The sequence below is a fragment of the Pituophis catenifer genome, unplaced genomic scaffold (assembly GCF_029215685.1).
Source record: "Pituophis catenifer annectens isolate HBS135680 unplaced genomic scaffold, rPitCat1.0.hap2 SCAF_2, whole genome shotgun sequence".
Taxonomy (NCBI): domain Eukaryota; kingdom Metazoa; phylum Chordata; class Lepidosauria; order Squamata; family Colubridae; genus Pituophis; species Pituophis catenifer.
In genome coordinates this window covers 261,174,512-261,190,007 of record NW_027256882.1, presented here as the reverse complement: position 1 = coordinate 261,190,007, position 15,496 = coordinate 261,174,512, and the positions used below count along the sequence as shown (strand labels likewise).

Here is a 15,496-nt window from a genome sequence, read left to right as displayed (position 1 = left end):
ATAAATCAGCAAAAGATTGAGACTAAAGGAACTAGAAAGAATGGTCATATGATGCAGTAGGCCAATACTTGAAGGTCTGCTACAGGCAAGACGGTGTTGATTTATTTTCCAGAGCATTTGATGGTAGGATTAAAAGCAATGGATGGAATGTTGTCAGAGGGAGATCCAACTTGGAAATAGAAATTTCCTGATAGAACTGTTAAGCAAGGGAAGAGTTTGCCTTCCAGAGTTGTGGGTCCTCCATTGCTGGAGGTTTTCAGGAAAAGGTTGGATAGGGGGTTGGACTACAAGACCTCCAAGATCCCTTTCAGTCCTGTGATTCTATGAGACAAAGCTTTCCCCTTACGTTATTTAACATATATGATGGATCCATATTGAAGGAAATTGGATTGAAAAATGAGTATGGCTTTAAAACAGGGAAGAACATAAATAATCTATGCTGTGCTAGTAAGACTTCTCTGATAAGCAGTTTCAGATCATTGGAAATGTAAAGGATTTACAAATTCTAGTATTAAAGTCAAGAAACATGAAAAAATGGGATTAATACTAAAAAAAAAAGGCCATGCTAATGATAGCAAGAACAGTAACCATTGATAGCTTCTGTTTTTAAGAATTATCAACAGCAAAAGAACCAGCAGTCAAGTAGTATGCTACAGACTAGCATTTGGTTGAGTAGCAATGGAGGCCTTGGAAGATATTCAGCACTATGATATTTCTGTGTCTAACAAAGAACATAATTATGCAGGGAATGGTTTTCCTGTGACAATTTATGGAAGGGAAAAGTTGTACTTTTAAGAAGCAAGATGGAAAGAATATTGATGATTTTGAACTTTGACATCGGAGAAGACTCATGAAAATACCACTTATAGCCAAGAATACAAACAAATGGATTATTCAACAAATCAATCCAGTTTTCACTTGAAGCACAAATGTCCAGGCTAGAATTACCACAAGTTTAGCTTTCTTGAGAAGTATGTAAAGCTGGGAAAGGTGGAAGGAAAGGGAAAAAAAAAAAACCAGGATGACCAGCAGCAAAATGAATGGACTCAATTATAGTAGCAATGAGTGCACCATTGGAAGACTTGAAGGACTAGACTGGAAACCTATGATCACTAAGCGACTGCTTGATGATAGTCTATCAGTAGTAGTTTAAGCTTAAATGTGCATTCTTTGCAATTAGAAATAATAATCAGACATCCCACATCGTCCAAGAATAATTTGCTAGTTGGATTAGATTCCTAATTAATCCTAGTTGTTGGCTGACAACATGCTCTTATTCATATGTGAAGGAGGAAAAAGATACTATTTAGCCAACTGTTATCATTTATTTTCATCTACTGAGATATCAACAGAAAGTACATGTTTATGATAAATTCTTAGAATTTAAAAATGTAAAAGATTCAGCATAAGCATCCTTAGATACTATACATACACAGAATATTTTTATAGAAATAATTTTGTTGAATGTTGACACAGAAACATCTCCAAAGGCTTGGTTTTCCCAAATGAAAGCAGACCTGATTAAATACGAATGGTCCCATGAGCGCTTGTAGGTAAGATATGATACAGTTTTCTTCAAGTTCTGGCATTTATTTCTACTTTAGCAGCTGACAATTTTAATGAATAGAAAAATATTTGAATAATCTAAAACGGAAAGCCTGATGAATCTGCATAAATAAAAGGGTTAAAATAAAATAGCATTTGAATTTAAAAATCCACCCTGGCTGCCTTAAAATATTTCAGATGTGTCACTCTCCAGTCAAAAGTAATGTTTACTTTTGGGTGCAAATAAGAGCTAAATGCAGATTCCACTGGTGAAATTTCTCAGCACAGTTCCAGTGTTTTTTATAGCTCAACTGTTTTGTTCACATCCATGGAACTGGATTGTTTTCTTGTCATGGTAGCAAATAGTGCATCCATCATTCCCAAAACTTCTAGCAATTCCTCTTGATAATCAATCTCTTTCTCTACAAGATTTTGAAGTTTCAGAAACTGCTTATCAATAACTGAGGATTGTCCAATTACAGGCATATATATATCTGGAAAAGAAAAGATATAAGTTAATGGCATTTACAGTATGCACCTCATGTGGATAAAGACATATTAAGAATTCCCAACTGCCTCTTTTCTAGAACAATTTTAAGCAAGATATAAATAAAAAAATAATTTGGTAGCCAGTCTTGTCACTACCGAAAAGGATGGAGCAAGTGATGCTTTTTCTATCTGTAATTCCTTACTTTCTTGCGGCTTCACTAACTGAAAATAAACAGCTGAAAAACACCAATGTCAGTTTGAGAGACAGGGCAACAAAGAGACACAAAATTATCCATGAGCCTTCTTAAGCCACCCCCACCCCCATCTTGGATCCTAAAAGGTCAAGATGCCCTCAAGTTCAGGGATGTCAAACTCAAGGCCCCGAGTCGGATCCAGCCCGCGGGTTGCTTAGATCTGGAACCTCTTTATATTCAATTTCAATTTCCCATTGAATTACAGCTACCTCTATGCTTATTTGTGGATTGTATTCTTTCATGAGCAACAAAACGCATGCAGTTTTGAAATATCTGGGTAAATGTCAATTTTATTCATGTTATTTGATATATGAACGTACCTATAATGAGTTCTGCAACATTTATCAATACAGGCGCATATCTTGCATCAGTCACATTTCTGCAAATGTAATTAATAGCCAGATGTTAAACTTCCTATCATACCCATTTTTTTCAGTTTTAATGACCTCCCGGAGAAAGAAAAGTAAATTCGGCTCTTCTTTTATCAGGAAAAAAACCTTCCAATTTACATGGTTAGAAGCTTTTTTTCCACCTAGCACCTGTCCCCTGGAACCAACCTCCCCCAAAATTATAGCCTAGGATCAAGATGCTACCCATGAAGATGGTTTAAGTATTAATTCTTCATGCAGAATAATGCTTAGCTGATTTATAATAATTGTTTAAATGTTATGGACCACTTGGGCTGAGACTTTGTATTTTAAGTTGTGATTTTAAATCAAACTGTACTGCATTATTGTATTAAGTTCTTTCACATTCTGATATTTCTCCATCCCCTTTGGTCCAATAAAACTCATCCAAACTTAAAAAAAAAAGAATCTGAAAACCCCATCATTCTAAAATTAGAATTTATTTAGGCAATTTATTCCAATTTGGATTACTATGTAGTTGCCTCTGACGACTAACCTGGTAAATTACCTTATTAAGAAAGAAAGGAGGACACTGAGCTGCTTTTCATCCCGCCCAGCAAGTGCATTTTTCAGTGTTCCTCTGCGGTTTAATTCTTGCATGACAGCAACTGTAACTTCAGGTGGATTCTTTTTTTCAGGGCCCTAGAAGTAGAAAGTATTCAAGAACACGTTTTTACAATAAAATGTTTTCAGGCATTTCAACAACTCAAATATATTCTAATACATTTGAAGAAGAAAAATGATTTAATTCGGAATAATGTAACAGTTTACATTTAAAAGCCATTCACAGAGCAGCTTGCTGCAATCTTGTCTAATTGCTGTGCCAAGGACACATCTGTTAAGGGTCTTGATTGCAAGGAGCTGTTCAAGGATCATTAATGAAACTTTTTTTTTTGTTTTCCAAACTAACGTAATTTAATTTACAGTTATTTCTAGGTCAAGGTAATCTTATATGTTGCTTTCTCATATGAATAAATTGTATTTTAAAAATGGCTCAATCCACTTTCACATTTAATGATGAAAAGCAGGTAACAATTACATATAAAAAGTGTACTAAAATCTTTTAGTTCCACTTTTCCTTTAAAAAATACTTATATGCTGATATAAGAACCTGAGGTGGGGAGATTCCAAGTCAGTGGCACAGTATATATGATTTGCACCCAAATGGTACTTAATTCAAAATCTGGCTTCTCCATGAAGGAAAGGCACCAATATGAAATCCTACAGAGCACTTGCCAACCTGAGTGGGGAAATCACTTAACTGTCTGGCTCCAACCAAATCTAATCTGGCCCACATGGCCTCAACTAAGTCTCAGTACTTTCCTCAAACAACCTCCTCATCTCTGACATTATTGTGGCTCTATTATTTTTGGCTCTATTTTAGCTTTGTTCTCAGGAAGGAAACACATGAGGTGAGAACCATGTCCACCTTTCACCACTTTGTCTCCTCCTGTACACAAAAGCTTTCCATGCAGTGAAAGATAGGAAAAGGTGCTCGCTACCAACGCCCGTTGTCCATGCAAGAGCAATGGAAAGCAAAGGCCCTCACCCTCTTTTCATGGGCAGAAGAGATACTGTCTATAAAGGTCCCTTGGGGGGAGAACTTAACCTGTTATCTTTCAATTTGCTAGAGCAGTGGAGAATTCAATCCAGTCCCCAGGCCAGACTCAGTTCCCCACCCACAATTTGGATTAAAGGTTGCTCTGTCTGAAGATGGAAATTTTCAGGAAATATTAATGGCAGAGGGAAGAGATTTTATTTTCCTTTGGAGGATATAAACCAAATCTGAAAACCTGAAATGCTTTTAGCAGCATCTTTTACCAATCTAAAACCACTTTGCTACTTTAGGAATTAAAAGTGTAAAACAGTAGTAAGAGAATGTTTGTGAACCTTGGGACTACCTATCTGTTCTGTAATCCTGAAATACTGCAATTTACAATGTGATCAGAACTTTGTAAACTTCTATTAAAATATAAAGAGATTCTAACAAGCAATACTCAAAACAATGTTGTGTCTTTGTTTTCCTAATCCTTCATATTTCTTCATGTAAAATCTACAGAGGATTTCTCCAATACCTTTTAACATTACATTTGGTATTCCCCACTATTAACAATAGTACCAATGTTATTGCATATATAGCAGGTGGCTTATATTTATGAAAATATTGACCAGATCCACTGCAGTGTAATTAAAAATAAAGCAGATGGGAACATTATCTTACTTGAAGTACTGCATCCAGAGCCTTGGAAACCTGGAAAGTTCTCAGGAACTTGTCATATTTCTTCAAATAGTTCTTCACAGGCTTGCTGACAAATAAATCATCCTAACGACAGGAAAAGAGTCAGAGAACAGTCAACAACATATAAGTGGTAAAAAAAAAATCCTGTTTTAGCTTCATTTTCTTCTTGTCTTAATTAATCTCCTCTGTCAAATGGAATCTGTAACAGATACAGACTGTTCTTGCAAGGTTGTTTACGCAGCGAGTACTTCATACTCGCATCATGGAAAAAAGAGGGTACTGATTTCTGGTTTCTCACCTGACTAGGTAATTTTAGGCAATGATTTTAAACAATATCACTGCAATCTGGAATACCTTCTGGACTCTTTCCCCAAACTCCCTGCACAGACCATACAAAAAAGTGGAAATATTCTGTATCAGCAATGATAGAGCTCATTTGAGCAAGCCAAGAGAAAAAGTATCTTCAGTGACCATAAGTAAACTTTGAACATCCTGGTGTGAACCCTACCACAATCTTTTCAAGATTTCAAATAATCATGCTTTTGTGTCATTTTATGCTCCAATTCTTCACTTATTTAAACTGTCATCTATGCAGTACAAGACCAGGCAATATAATTTACATGTTAAAAAAAGATCCAATTAACTCAGTGAGACATGGTCTCAGTAGACAACAGACCTTCCAAACTTTGTTCACTTCACTTTGAACAAATATGGTTACAACTTGATTACTTCTATCACCACATCTGTATTTTAAATGCATATTTTAATGCTTAACATTTTAAATGTTTACTATCCAGTTTACCAATAGCATCTTTGCTTATTTTTGTTTTTAATTGGCTACCCCATATCAGTTTTTCCAACCTGGTCCCTTCGTGTTAAGAGTTGATATCCAGTGAAATATAGCCCAATTTTACCCTTCACATCTTTACTTCTTCATGCTATTCACTAACAAAAAATAGGGCTTTCTCTGAGCATCTTTTTCTGCATACCTGCTTTGGTAGATAATTTTTTCCTTTCACAAAGGTTCGGTATGCAGGCCTTCTCCGATGCAAAACCTCTTTTACTCCTTCATGCTTCCGATGTTTAACGTTCAATATGCCATTTGCCATGCCTACAACCAAAGCTTCATCCTCAGGCTATAAAGGAAAACAAAGTTGGTTTAATTGATATATTAAGTTCAATGGTATTAATTTTTATGAAAATACTGCCTCACAGAGAAATTAACTTCTAATATTAAAAATGAGGTATTCTACAATGATTTTAATCAAATAAAATTATATTAAATTACCAGGCTTATGAGGTTAAGCCCAATCAAGTTTTTTACCCCAACTACATATATTAAATATTCCACTGTGTTCAATGAGGCTTATACCTCATTAAATCTCTTTTATTTGCTTTGTTCAGTTATTCATGCACATACTTAAACTGAAGTCAATTCAAGGTAGCTAACTTCTCAATTTCAAAAATGCAATGAATCCATCATCTTTGGCCCTAAAGTTTAATTAATAAACAATGAGGCAATACTCCTGATAGACCCCTTTTCTAAAACATTCATGTCTTTCTGTATCTGTGCTTCAACAAATGAATGTAATTAAAGACTTTACGTTTGTGTTATTTTTCCTGATATCCTCCAATTATGCTAGACTACATTACCAAACTTCCAGCAGCTAGGATATTGACTATATTATCCAGAAATCAAGAGTTATAGTCCAATACATTTGGAGGCATCAGGTTGAGGAAGATTAGTAGGGTCAGGGTATCAGTGGAATCCAGATTGTAGGTTTTGTGTTGACATGACTAGGGAGTTCAGTACTTTTAGTTGGTGTCTTTTATTGTTATCTTATATGCATGTTTTTGCTTCTACTTCTTTATTAGCCAGCCAGGTATATTATTTATATGGGCAGCCATGTAAATCTGAAAAATATAGTTGAAAAGCATGGCATATGCACAACTGCCTTCTTTAACGAGATCTATTTTTATCAACATCTTTGTATCCAGCACCTTATATTCAAAAACTTAAGACTGATAAGCATTTTTACTGACAAAATCTGAAGGCCTACAAAATAAAAGAATAGCCGGGTTCACCGCATTATGTTAAACAAAAAGCAAGCCAAAACACTTTTGGCCTGGAACAATACAGAGATATAAATGATTATTATCTATATACCCACCAGATTATACTACTTACTGCTAATGCAAGACTGAGAATTGATGCTTCATAGTTAAAACTGTGCACTACTTTGTAGGAAGTTGTACTGTAAATCTTCACATGCCTAAAAAAGAAAATGTCCATACCATAGTCAGCCCTCTGCTGTAATTTTGTCAATACAGGTAGTACTCGACTTACAACCATTTGTTTAGTGAACATTCAAAGTTAGAATTGATAAAAGTGACTTATGCCAGTTTTTCACATTCATAGCCATTGGAGCTTCCCTGTGGCACATGATCAAAATTTGGTTGCTTGGCAACTGGCATATATTCATGGCGGTTGCTGTGTCCTGGGGGGGGGTCATGTGATCACCATTTCTAAATTTCTGACAACCAAAGTCAGTGAGGAAGCCAGATTCACTTAACAACCATATTACCAACTTAAAAACTGCAGTGATTCACTTAACAACTGTGGCAAGAAAGGTTTTAAAATGGGACAAAACTCACTTAACTGTTGCTTAGCAACAGAAATTTTGGGCTCAATTGTAGTTGTAAGTCGAGGACCACCTGTATTTACCCCTTCCTGAGAATGAGTTTCTTTGTCGTATATATTCTTCATATATATATATGAATAAAACGGTCACATTTCCTCTCAGCTAATGGAAAGACAGCAATCTATTGATGGCACCAAAACCACATCATTAGACTTCTAGCCCTCATTCTGAGATTCAGTAAGCTTGCAAGTTTCACCTTTGTCTTCAGAAAATGTAAGAAATGCACTCACAATATTTTGGGAATGCTACTAAGCTGTATGTCCAGTTTTCAATTTTTCAACTGAATATGCATTAATTGCACAGAACTATTAGAAGCTTGATAGAAAATGCTGAAAAATACAAACCGATCTAGGGAGCCGGAGAGCAGCCTTTGACCAGAACTACTCAAACATAAACAGGTTACAGTTTTATGGTGATTTCTCAAGGACACTAATAGCTGGCCTCCTTTAAGGATATCCCAGATTTTAATGTAGCGACCACCTGCAAAGTTTTAAGAAATAGTATTTTATACATACACTTTTGGAAGGCAATTTCCATAGTTTACTTCTCTTCCCAGTCTATTAATCACCCCCCTTATTAACAAAATAGCTTGTAATAGATTCAGCACTTTCACTTGGAGTGGGGCAAAATAAAATAGACTACAACCTAGAAAAGGCTTGCAAATTCAAACATGCATTAAGCAACTGCAGGTCACTAATCACAGGTTACAGAGACTTGATATCCTGTCCCAGCCCATGCTTGTGTAATGCAGAAAGAAAGAAAGAAAGAAAGAAAGAAAGAAAGAAAGAAAGAAAGAAAGAAAGAAAGAAAGAAAGAAAGAAAGAAAGAAAGAAAGAAAGAAAGAAAGAAAGAAAGAAAGAAAGAAAGAAAGAAAGAAAGAAAGAAAGAAAGAAAGAAAGAAAGAGGGAGGGAGGGAGGGAGGGAGGGAGGGAGGGAGGGAGGGAGGGAGGGAGGAGAGAAACAGTTTTTGCATATGGACATAAAAACAGGATGTTTTGCTTAAAATAAAGATGGCAAAGAGATGGAAAAAAAACTTCTGATTGAAAGAAATACCTGCTGTCACAAGAAGACCTTCAGAAGGAAACAGATTAACACTCTCAACTGGCTGCCCATGTTCTATTCTCATAATGCTTTTGTCTGTCCGTGTATCATATACTTTCACTGTATGGTCGTAGGAACCTAGAATGTATCCCAGAAGAAAGGATTTAGTACTTCACAAGAGATGTAGGAACAGCTCATGTGCTTTTCTTCAAACCTAAAACACAATCTAACTTTGTTAGTGCTTTAAACACAAAGAAGTTGGTTTTTTATACGGCAGCTTGTCCTACTTATCTTGATCACGGTTGTTGTAGTTTAGGTGCCTGTTTCTAACTGCCCAATTTGGAAAACTGACAAACTGATTTCAAGTCGTCCTTGATTTATGACAATTCAAGCAAAATTTCTATTGCTAAACAAGGCACTTCATTTTGACGTTTTGCCAGTTAAGTGAATCACTGCAGTTGTTAAGGAAATCATGCAATCGTTAAGGGAATCTGTCTTCCCTCATTGACTTTGCTGGTCAGAAGCTGGCTGGGAAGATTACAAATGGTGACAGTATGATCCTGGGACAATGCAACCATCACAAATAATCCAAGTTGCCAACCACCTACATTCTGATCACATGACCATGGGGATGCTGCAACAGTAGTGTGAAAACCACTCATTAGTTTTGTTTTTCAGTGTTGTTGTAAACATTCAGTAAATGAATGATTGTAAGTCAAGAACTACCTGTATTGGCTGTCTTACAATGTCGAATGTCTTACAAACATCTGTAATAATAAAACACTCAACAACAACCAAGTTTTCAACATGAAGTGTTTTATAATCTGAGGTCAAATGTGCCATCTAAGGATTTCATCTTCTGATTCCAAAATGTCTGCAGAATTTTTTGAATTACCAACCTACCATTATAATTACCGTATATACTCGTGTATAAGCCGAGTTTTTAACACATTTTTTATGCAGAAAAAGCCCCCCTCGGCTTATACTCGAGTGAAAGCCTCTGATGATCATGCAGCTCAGCTGGGATCGTCAGAGGCTTCTGAAAGCATTTTTTCTGCAACCTCTTCTCCAGGGCTGTGACAAATGACGTAGCCTTTACAGCCTTACCCGTGCTTGGTTACACCCCCTTGCTCCGCCCAAGCATTGCTGAATACAAGTACTGGTAAAGCTCTGTTGGACATACAGATGAGGAGGAGGAATCCAGTTTTGAAGGATTTTAACTCTTGTGTTTTAGCTTGGTTGCTGATTGAGCTAAGGTTTTTGTACTTTTAAAGTTATTGTTGATACCATATTGTTTTTGTTGACCCTCTTTTCCACTTACAGAGCTAGTTTACTGTTTTTCTTTGAAATAAATATTCAAAAACATTTAACCTACCGATGCCTCAATTAATGTAATTTTATTGGTATCTATTTTTATTTTTGAAATTTACCAGTAGCTGCTGCATTTCCCACCCTAGGCTTATACTCGAGTCAATAAGTTTTCCCAATTTTTTGTGGTAAAATTAGGTGCCTTGGCTTATATTCAGGTTGGCTTATACTCGAGTATATACGGGTAAGTCATTCTTACAAAAAAAACCAAAACTAAATACAGAGCAGAAAACCAAGCTGAAGCAGGAAAATCAATATATTGAACAAAAATAACTAAGAAATTTATAATTAGGAAAATATTGTAACAGTAGAGAAATGAATACATCATACAGGAAGTCATTTTGTCACCAGTAAATGTAAGGTTAATCACAAACCTGTTACAAAAAGATCTGCATTCAGTTTACTAGTACAGCCACATCTTACATAATCTGTGTGCTCTTTGTAGCATGCTATTTCAGATGAGGTTGAAACATCCCAGACCCGTGCCGTATAATCATCTGCTCCAGACATTATTCGGTACTTATCAGACAGAAATCCTACAACGTGTACTGCTCTATAAATCACAACAAAAAACAATAAATATAAAGCCATCTCAATTTTTGCTATAGTCAGTACATACCCTTCAAAGTATGAAACACTGTGTATTCTACTATTTCAGAGTACTGATTAGCATGGTTTTCTAAATTACTTGAAGATTATCTGAGGTGATTATCTGAAATCATCTCTATAATTTTAAAAAATTAACACAAGACTTAAGAACAATATATTAACAATCTAAGAAAATAATAGGGGAAAACTATCCACCTAATTCTCACAGTGAATACAAATAAAATGGTTGGGTTCACCCATCAAGGTAACAATAATGATCCAGTTATTCTGGGTTAAGCATGATGTATATTAAACAGGATATTTAATAAGAGGCTTATAGGCCAATCACAGTTATTTCAGATTTAAGCACCCTATATGATCTGCAAATAAACAACTAAACCAATTAAACTTTAATTAGCAAATTAAATATATTCAACAATTCGTATTTTAAAATTCTATATTATTCATAAAAAGAGACTAACTACATTCTTAAAACATACAATTATGAAAACACTGCTTGGATCAATAGTCGAACGTTTCCAGGTTGTTAATATTTTCAGGAACATTCATTAAAACCAAAATTAATAATCAAGTTTTATGTCACAATTAAGCAAAGTCAGCTCTGATGCAGCAAAAGCGAACAATTATGTGCAAAATGTATGCCCAAAGACTACATTTTACATCACAATTATACACGAAGCATTTTTAAATCAATGCACTGTGACTAATGACAATAGAGACACAATTGATAAAACAATGACAACTTATTGTTTGTAAATATTATATCTGCAACATAATAAACACATTTGTTAATTAGCTGAGAAAACAGATGCTTCAAATACGTTTTCTCACATCTGAAATTCGTACTTTACTCCAAAGTACAATTATAGATTGAAACAATTAGGCAATGAATCAAGTACAGTCATGTTCCCATACTTACTTGGAGTGGCCTTCAAATTGCCTTAATGGTGCTCTTCCACCAATGTCAAAAATCCGAACTCTACCCTCCTCACTGCCAGCAACCAGCAGCTGCCCATCCTCTCGATAGGTAGCACAATAAGCTACATCTTTGAAGCGAGAAAATGTTTTGATTGGCTCTTGTGAATATCGCCCATATATGTGAATCTAAAACAACATAAAATGCACGAATTTTCATTCATAATGACATTAGAAAAAGCCAAAAGCTTTGTTGCTTATGGTTTCAGTTGTTGCAAGAATCATCCTCCATATGCCCTACACCAGTCAATAACCATGACCTTCTTATCTTCATTGCAGATATTGGTGTGTCCTCTGTGTCCAATGTGAAATGGCCAAAAAGTTTGTAGCAATGTCTTCTTTAATAAATTTAACAACTTGCTATGATCTTCTTTATTTTCTTCATTTTTGGCGCACTATGTATGCTTGCAGAAAGATATGAAATTCTGGCCTTTGGACTAATGAAGTTGTCATCAAATAGCCATCATGATGATTTGAGTTTGAGACCAATGATCCACAGAATACTTTTTTCTCAAGAACCAGTTCTCTTTCAGATACACATAGAGGCTCACATTTATTGATAAATTATTGTTTGGTATCACAAGGATCCATTGTTTGGTATAACAAGGATCCTGAGTGGATCCCCATAGGGATCCTGAATGTTACATGTTCCTTCTCCTAGATAGCCAAAAAAAGTCTTATTTGCTTCAGTAAATGGACACATTTATTCCACTGCAGTAAAAATAGGATGGTACAGCAAATGAATTTGCAGAAATTCACTATAATATAAAGTAGAATTAGAGTGTGAAAAAATGTAGATATTTTAAATAAAAAAATTAACTTAAAATCTTACCCTCGATGAGGCTGTCACAGCATAATTATATGGAGGAACTGGAGAAAAGTGTACATTATTCACTGCACCAAATTCCTTTATCTGAATGGGAGTCTGAACAAAGATGGCACAATGTTAAAAATTATTATCCTTTTTAAGACAATGTTATTAGAAAACTATTTACAAAAGACTGAAAGAGAAAAGTGACAATCTTTTTTAAGATTAAAAATGAAATATTTTTATTCACAGCATTGCAGCATCATAAATTGTAACAGGGAGATACGTACAGTGAAAACTCATTTTTATAGTTCATTCAGGGGGGAGGAATGTCAATTACTCCCAAATTTCATAAAATAAGAAAATAGATATTCATGATGATTTACTTTATTTGTGTAGTACTTTCATTTTGATTTTTTTCCCCTTCCTATCATTTGCCTCCAAGTGCCCAGTTCCTTTTTTCAGATCAACTGCGTAGTGATCCATTGACTGACAGAAATTGACAGCCAAGGCTGACCCTGTAGGTTGAAAGAGTGACTGGCCCAAAGTCACCCAGCTAGTTTTCATGCCTAAAGCAGGACTAGAACTCACACTGTCCTGATTTCTAGCCTGGTACCTTAACTACTAGACCAAACTGGCTCTTAAAAATTAACATACTTTGCATGATTGCTGTAGTTTTGTAAAATGTAGGTTAAATTACCATAACTTCAACCATCTCGCTCAGACTACTCTGTAATGCAACTAACTTGTCTGGCACTTATGGGGGATGTTTGGATGGAATCTGATCCATTGACTCTAAAGTTAGCTAAACTAAGGATTCATTAAATCATGGTTCACTCATGAATGGGAGAGTGCAGAAGTGATATACAAGTTTTGCATTTTTTTCTTTTTTCACTTAAAAAATCAAATCAGGTAATATTTACAAAGAATTGACATCAGTTTCAGTTCCTATAATTACCTACAGTATGTGTTATTACCTTATAATTCTTCCAATACAAAGTATCCTTTGTAATTTTTTCTCCAAGCTTTGGAAATGTCTGAACTATTACAGGCTTGTAATTTGCCATTGTTTCTTAAATGAAATTTCTCCAGGAGCAGAAAGCAATCTTCTACCTATAAACTTCATAAGGATAGAATTTTCTAGATGCAACCTTTTAAAATAAAAAGCAAACAGATTGTTTAAAATAGCAAAACAAGTAAGGATACAATTTTCCCATCTTCTTTTATCTAAAATATGAATGTGCAAAATAAATCTTAGAATTCAAACTACTATTGAAGACTAGCCTGTTTCATTCATTTTGAAATGGGAGGTGGTAATATTCTACAATAATCTACAATATATTTGTTACACCATTTAAAACAAGTATTCTATTTCTAAGAAGAGATTGGACAACAATTTATCTGAAATGAGATGGGATTTCCTGCTTGAACAAGGGGTTAGACAAGCAGACCTCCAGGATAGTTCCAATTCTGTTATCCTATTACAGTTCCAATTTTGTTATCCTATTATATTTTTCCAATTTCCATTCAGGTTTTTTTTTTAATCTGAACTGGAAAATCTGCCCAAACTCTTGTAAGCCAACTGAAAATTTATATTTTTCCTTGAAGTCAATAGTTACAAGCTCCAAAGAGAGATGTGTGCAAAAATCTCAATGTCAACTATCACACATGTAGTAAATTGCAAATGGCAATTTACAGCTGATATATTCAGACTTCATAAACTGTATTTATGACCAGACAGGTTTTATGCTCAATACTGGCCACCAGCTTTCCCATTTTAAAAGAAATCAGATTGGTAACGAATAAAATGGGGCACTTTTTTCTTATTGCAATTACTTTTAGAGTTCATTGATAGCAGGAATGCCACTGGACAACTGCCCCAAGGAAATTTATTCGAAAGCAACGTTGCCCCCTAATACCAATGATTGCAAACTTGGAAGAGCGCTGCTTTCAGAATTCACTTGAAGGCTTTCCAGGACAACCTGCACAACAATGCAGGCAAGCAAGCAAAGAAGCGTTAATCCAATCTAATGGTCCTGCGGCATTTTCTGGAAAGGAGGCGGCAAGGTGGGGAAAGTAGCGGCTGTTCCTGGTCTGCCTTCCTTGCCATTAAAACGCTACAGTCTACCTATTAAGGGAGAAGAGGGGGGAACTGGGCCTAAAAATGCAAAAGCTGGAGGCTGAAAGCCTTTCGCATCTCTGGGAGCCCCGTCCCGTCCCCTACAATCAGCCCGCGTTTACCTGGACCTGCGGTTCTTCACGCTCACGTTGCCTCCGAGGGAGCCGCCATCGCAGCACAGTGTAGCGGCTCAGGACTACGTCATCACACCGCGCCTCCTCTCCAACTTCTACGCCAGCCTGGGCAGAGGGTGAAGGCTTTTCTCATCGGCAACCGCTCTGGCGCTCCTTTCCACTTATTTTTACATTCTTCTGCCAGCAGGGGGCAGAATAAGCCGGAAGGAAACCGCTTTGCAATTCCTCCCTGTCCTCGACAAGTGGGTTTTTTGTTTTTTTTTGGTAAGGGGTTGCGTTGCTCTAATTTTTCTCCACTCTTAATCCAATATACAAGAGGGGGTAGAAGAATTGGTGGTGCAGACTAAACCAGGGGTCTCCAATCTTGGCCACGTTAAGCCTGGCGGACTTCAACTCCCAGAATCCCCCAGCCAGCAAAGCTTCATAAACATTCTGGGAGTTGAAGTCCGCCAGGTTTAACGTGGAGACCCCTGGACCAAGGGTGAGCAACTGTGGCCCTTTTACAACCTGTGGACTTCAACTCCCAGAATTCCTGAGACAGCCAAGCTGGCTCAGGAATTCTGGGAGTTGAAGTCCACAGGTCATAAAGGGACCATTATTTGCCCACCCCTGCCCTGGACTAAAACAGTGCATCTTCCTTGTCTCGGGCTGAGTTTTTCCTGAGCTGCAAACCTCCAGGATATCACGAGAGGGCAGCAAGGAAACAGCTAAGCCTAGTATCCGCCGCCGCGCATTGCCCTCTCGTGGCCTTCCAGAGGCTTTGCAGGCCGGAGGACGGTTGACCGTATCCCCCACCCCGCGTTTCT

General features: G+C 36.4%; 1 protein-coding gene across 1 annotated transcript; it reads right to left on the bottom strand.

The window, feature by feature from the left end:
• Positions 1-1,316: 1,316 nt before the first annotated feature.
• UTP15 (UTP15 small subunit processome component) lies at positions 1,317-14,743 on the bottom strand. The gene is made up of 13 exons (XM_070935820.1): positions 14,679-14,743; positions 13,415-13,588; positions 12,462-12,554; positions 11,574-11,758; positions 10,420-10,598; positions 8,690-8,815; positions 7,981-8,116; positions 7,123-7,207; positions 5,924-6,070; positions 4,917-5,018; positions 3,204-3,337; positions 2,609-2,667; positions 1,317-2,039 (listed from the first exon to the last, which is right to left on the bottom strand). Exons 2-13 carry the CDS (start codon positions 13,502-13,504, stop codon positions 1,846-1,848), a joined length of 1,530 nt encoding a protein of 509 aa, XP_070791921.1. The 5' UTR covers positions 13,505-13,588; positions 14,679-14,743; the 3' UTR covers positions 1,317-1,845.
• Positions 14,744-15,496: the final 753 nt, after the last annotated feature.

Bases quoted from the DNA above. Each gene is read 5' to 3' on its own strand.
- UTP15 (XM_070935820.1), bottom strand. From the start codon at position 13,504: ATGGCAAATTACAAGCCTGTAATAGTTCAGACATTTCCAAAGCTTGGA. The intron at 11,759-12,461 runs GTAAGATTTTAA...ATGTTGTTTTAG, and splicing joins CTGTGACAGCCTCATCGAGG to ATTCACATATATGGGCGATA. The intron at 2,040-2,608 runs GTACGTTCATAT...TTTCTTTTCCAG, and splicing joins TGTTGCAGAACTCATTATAG to ATATATATATGCCTGTAATT.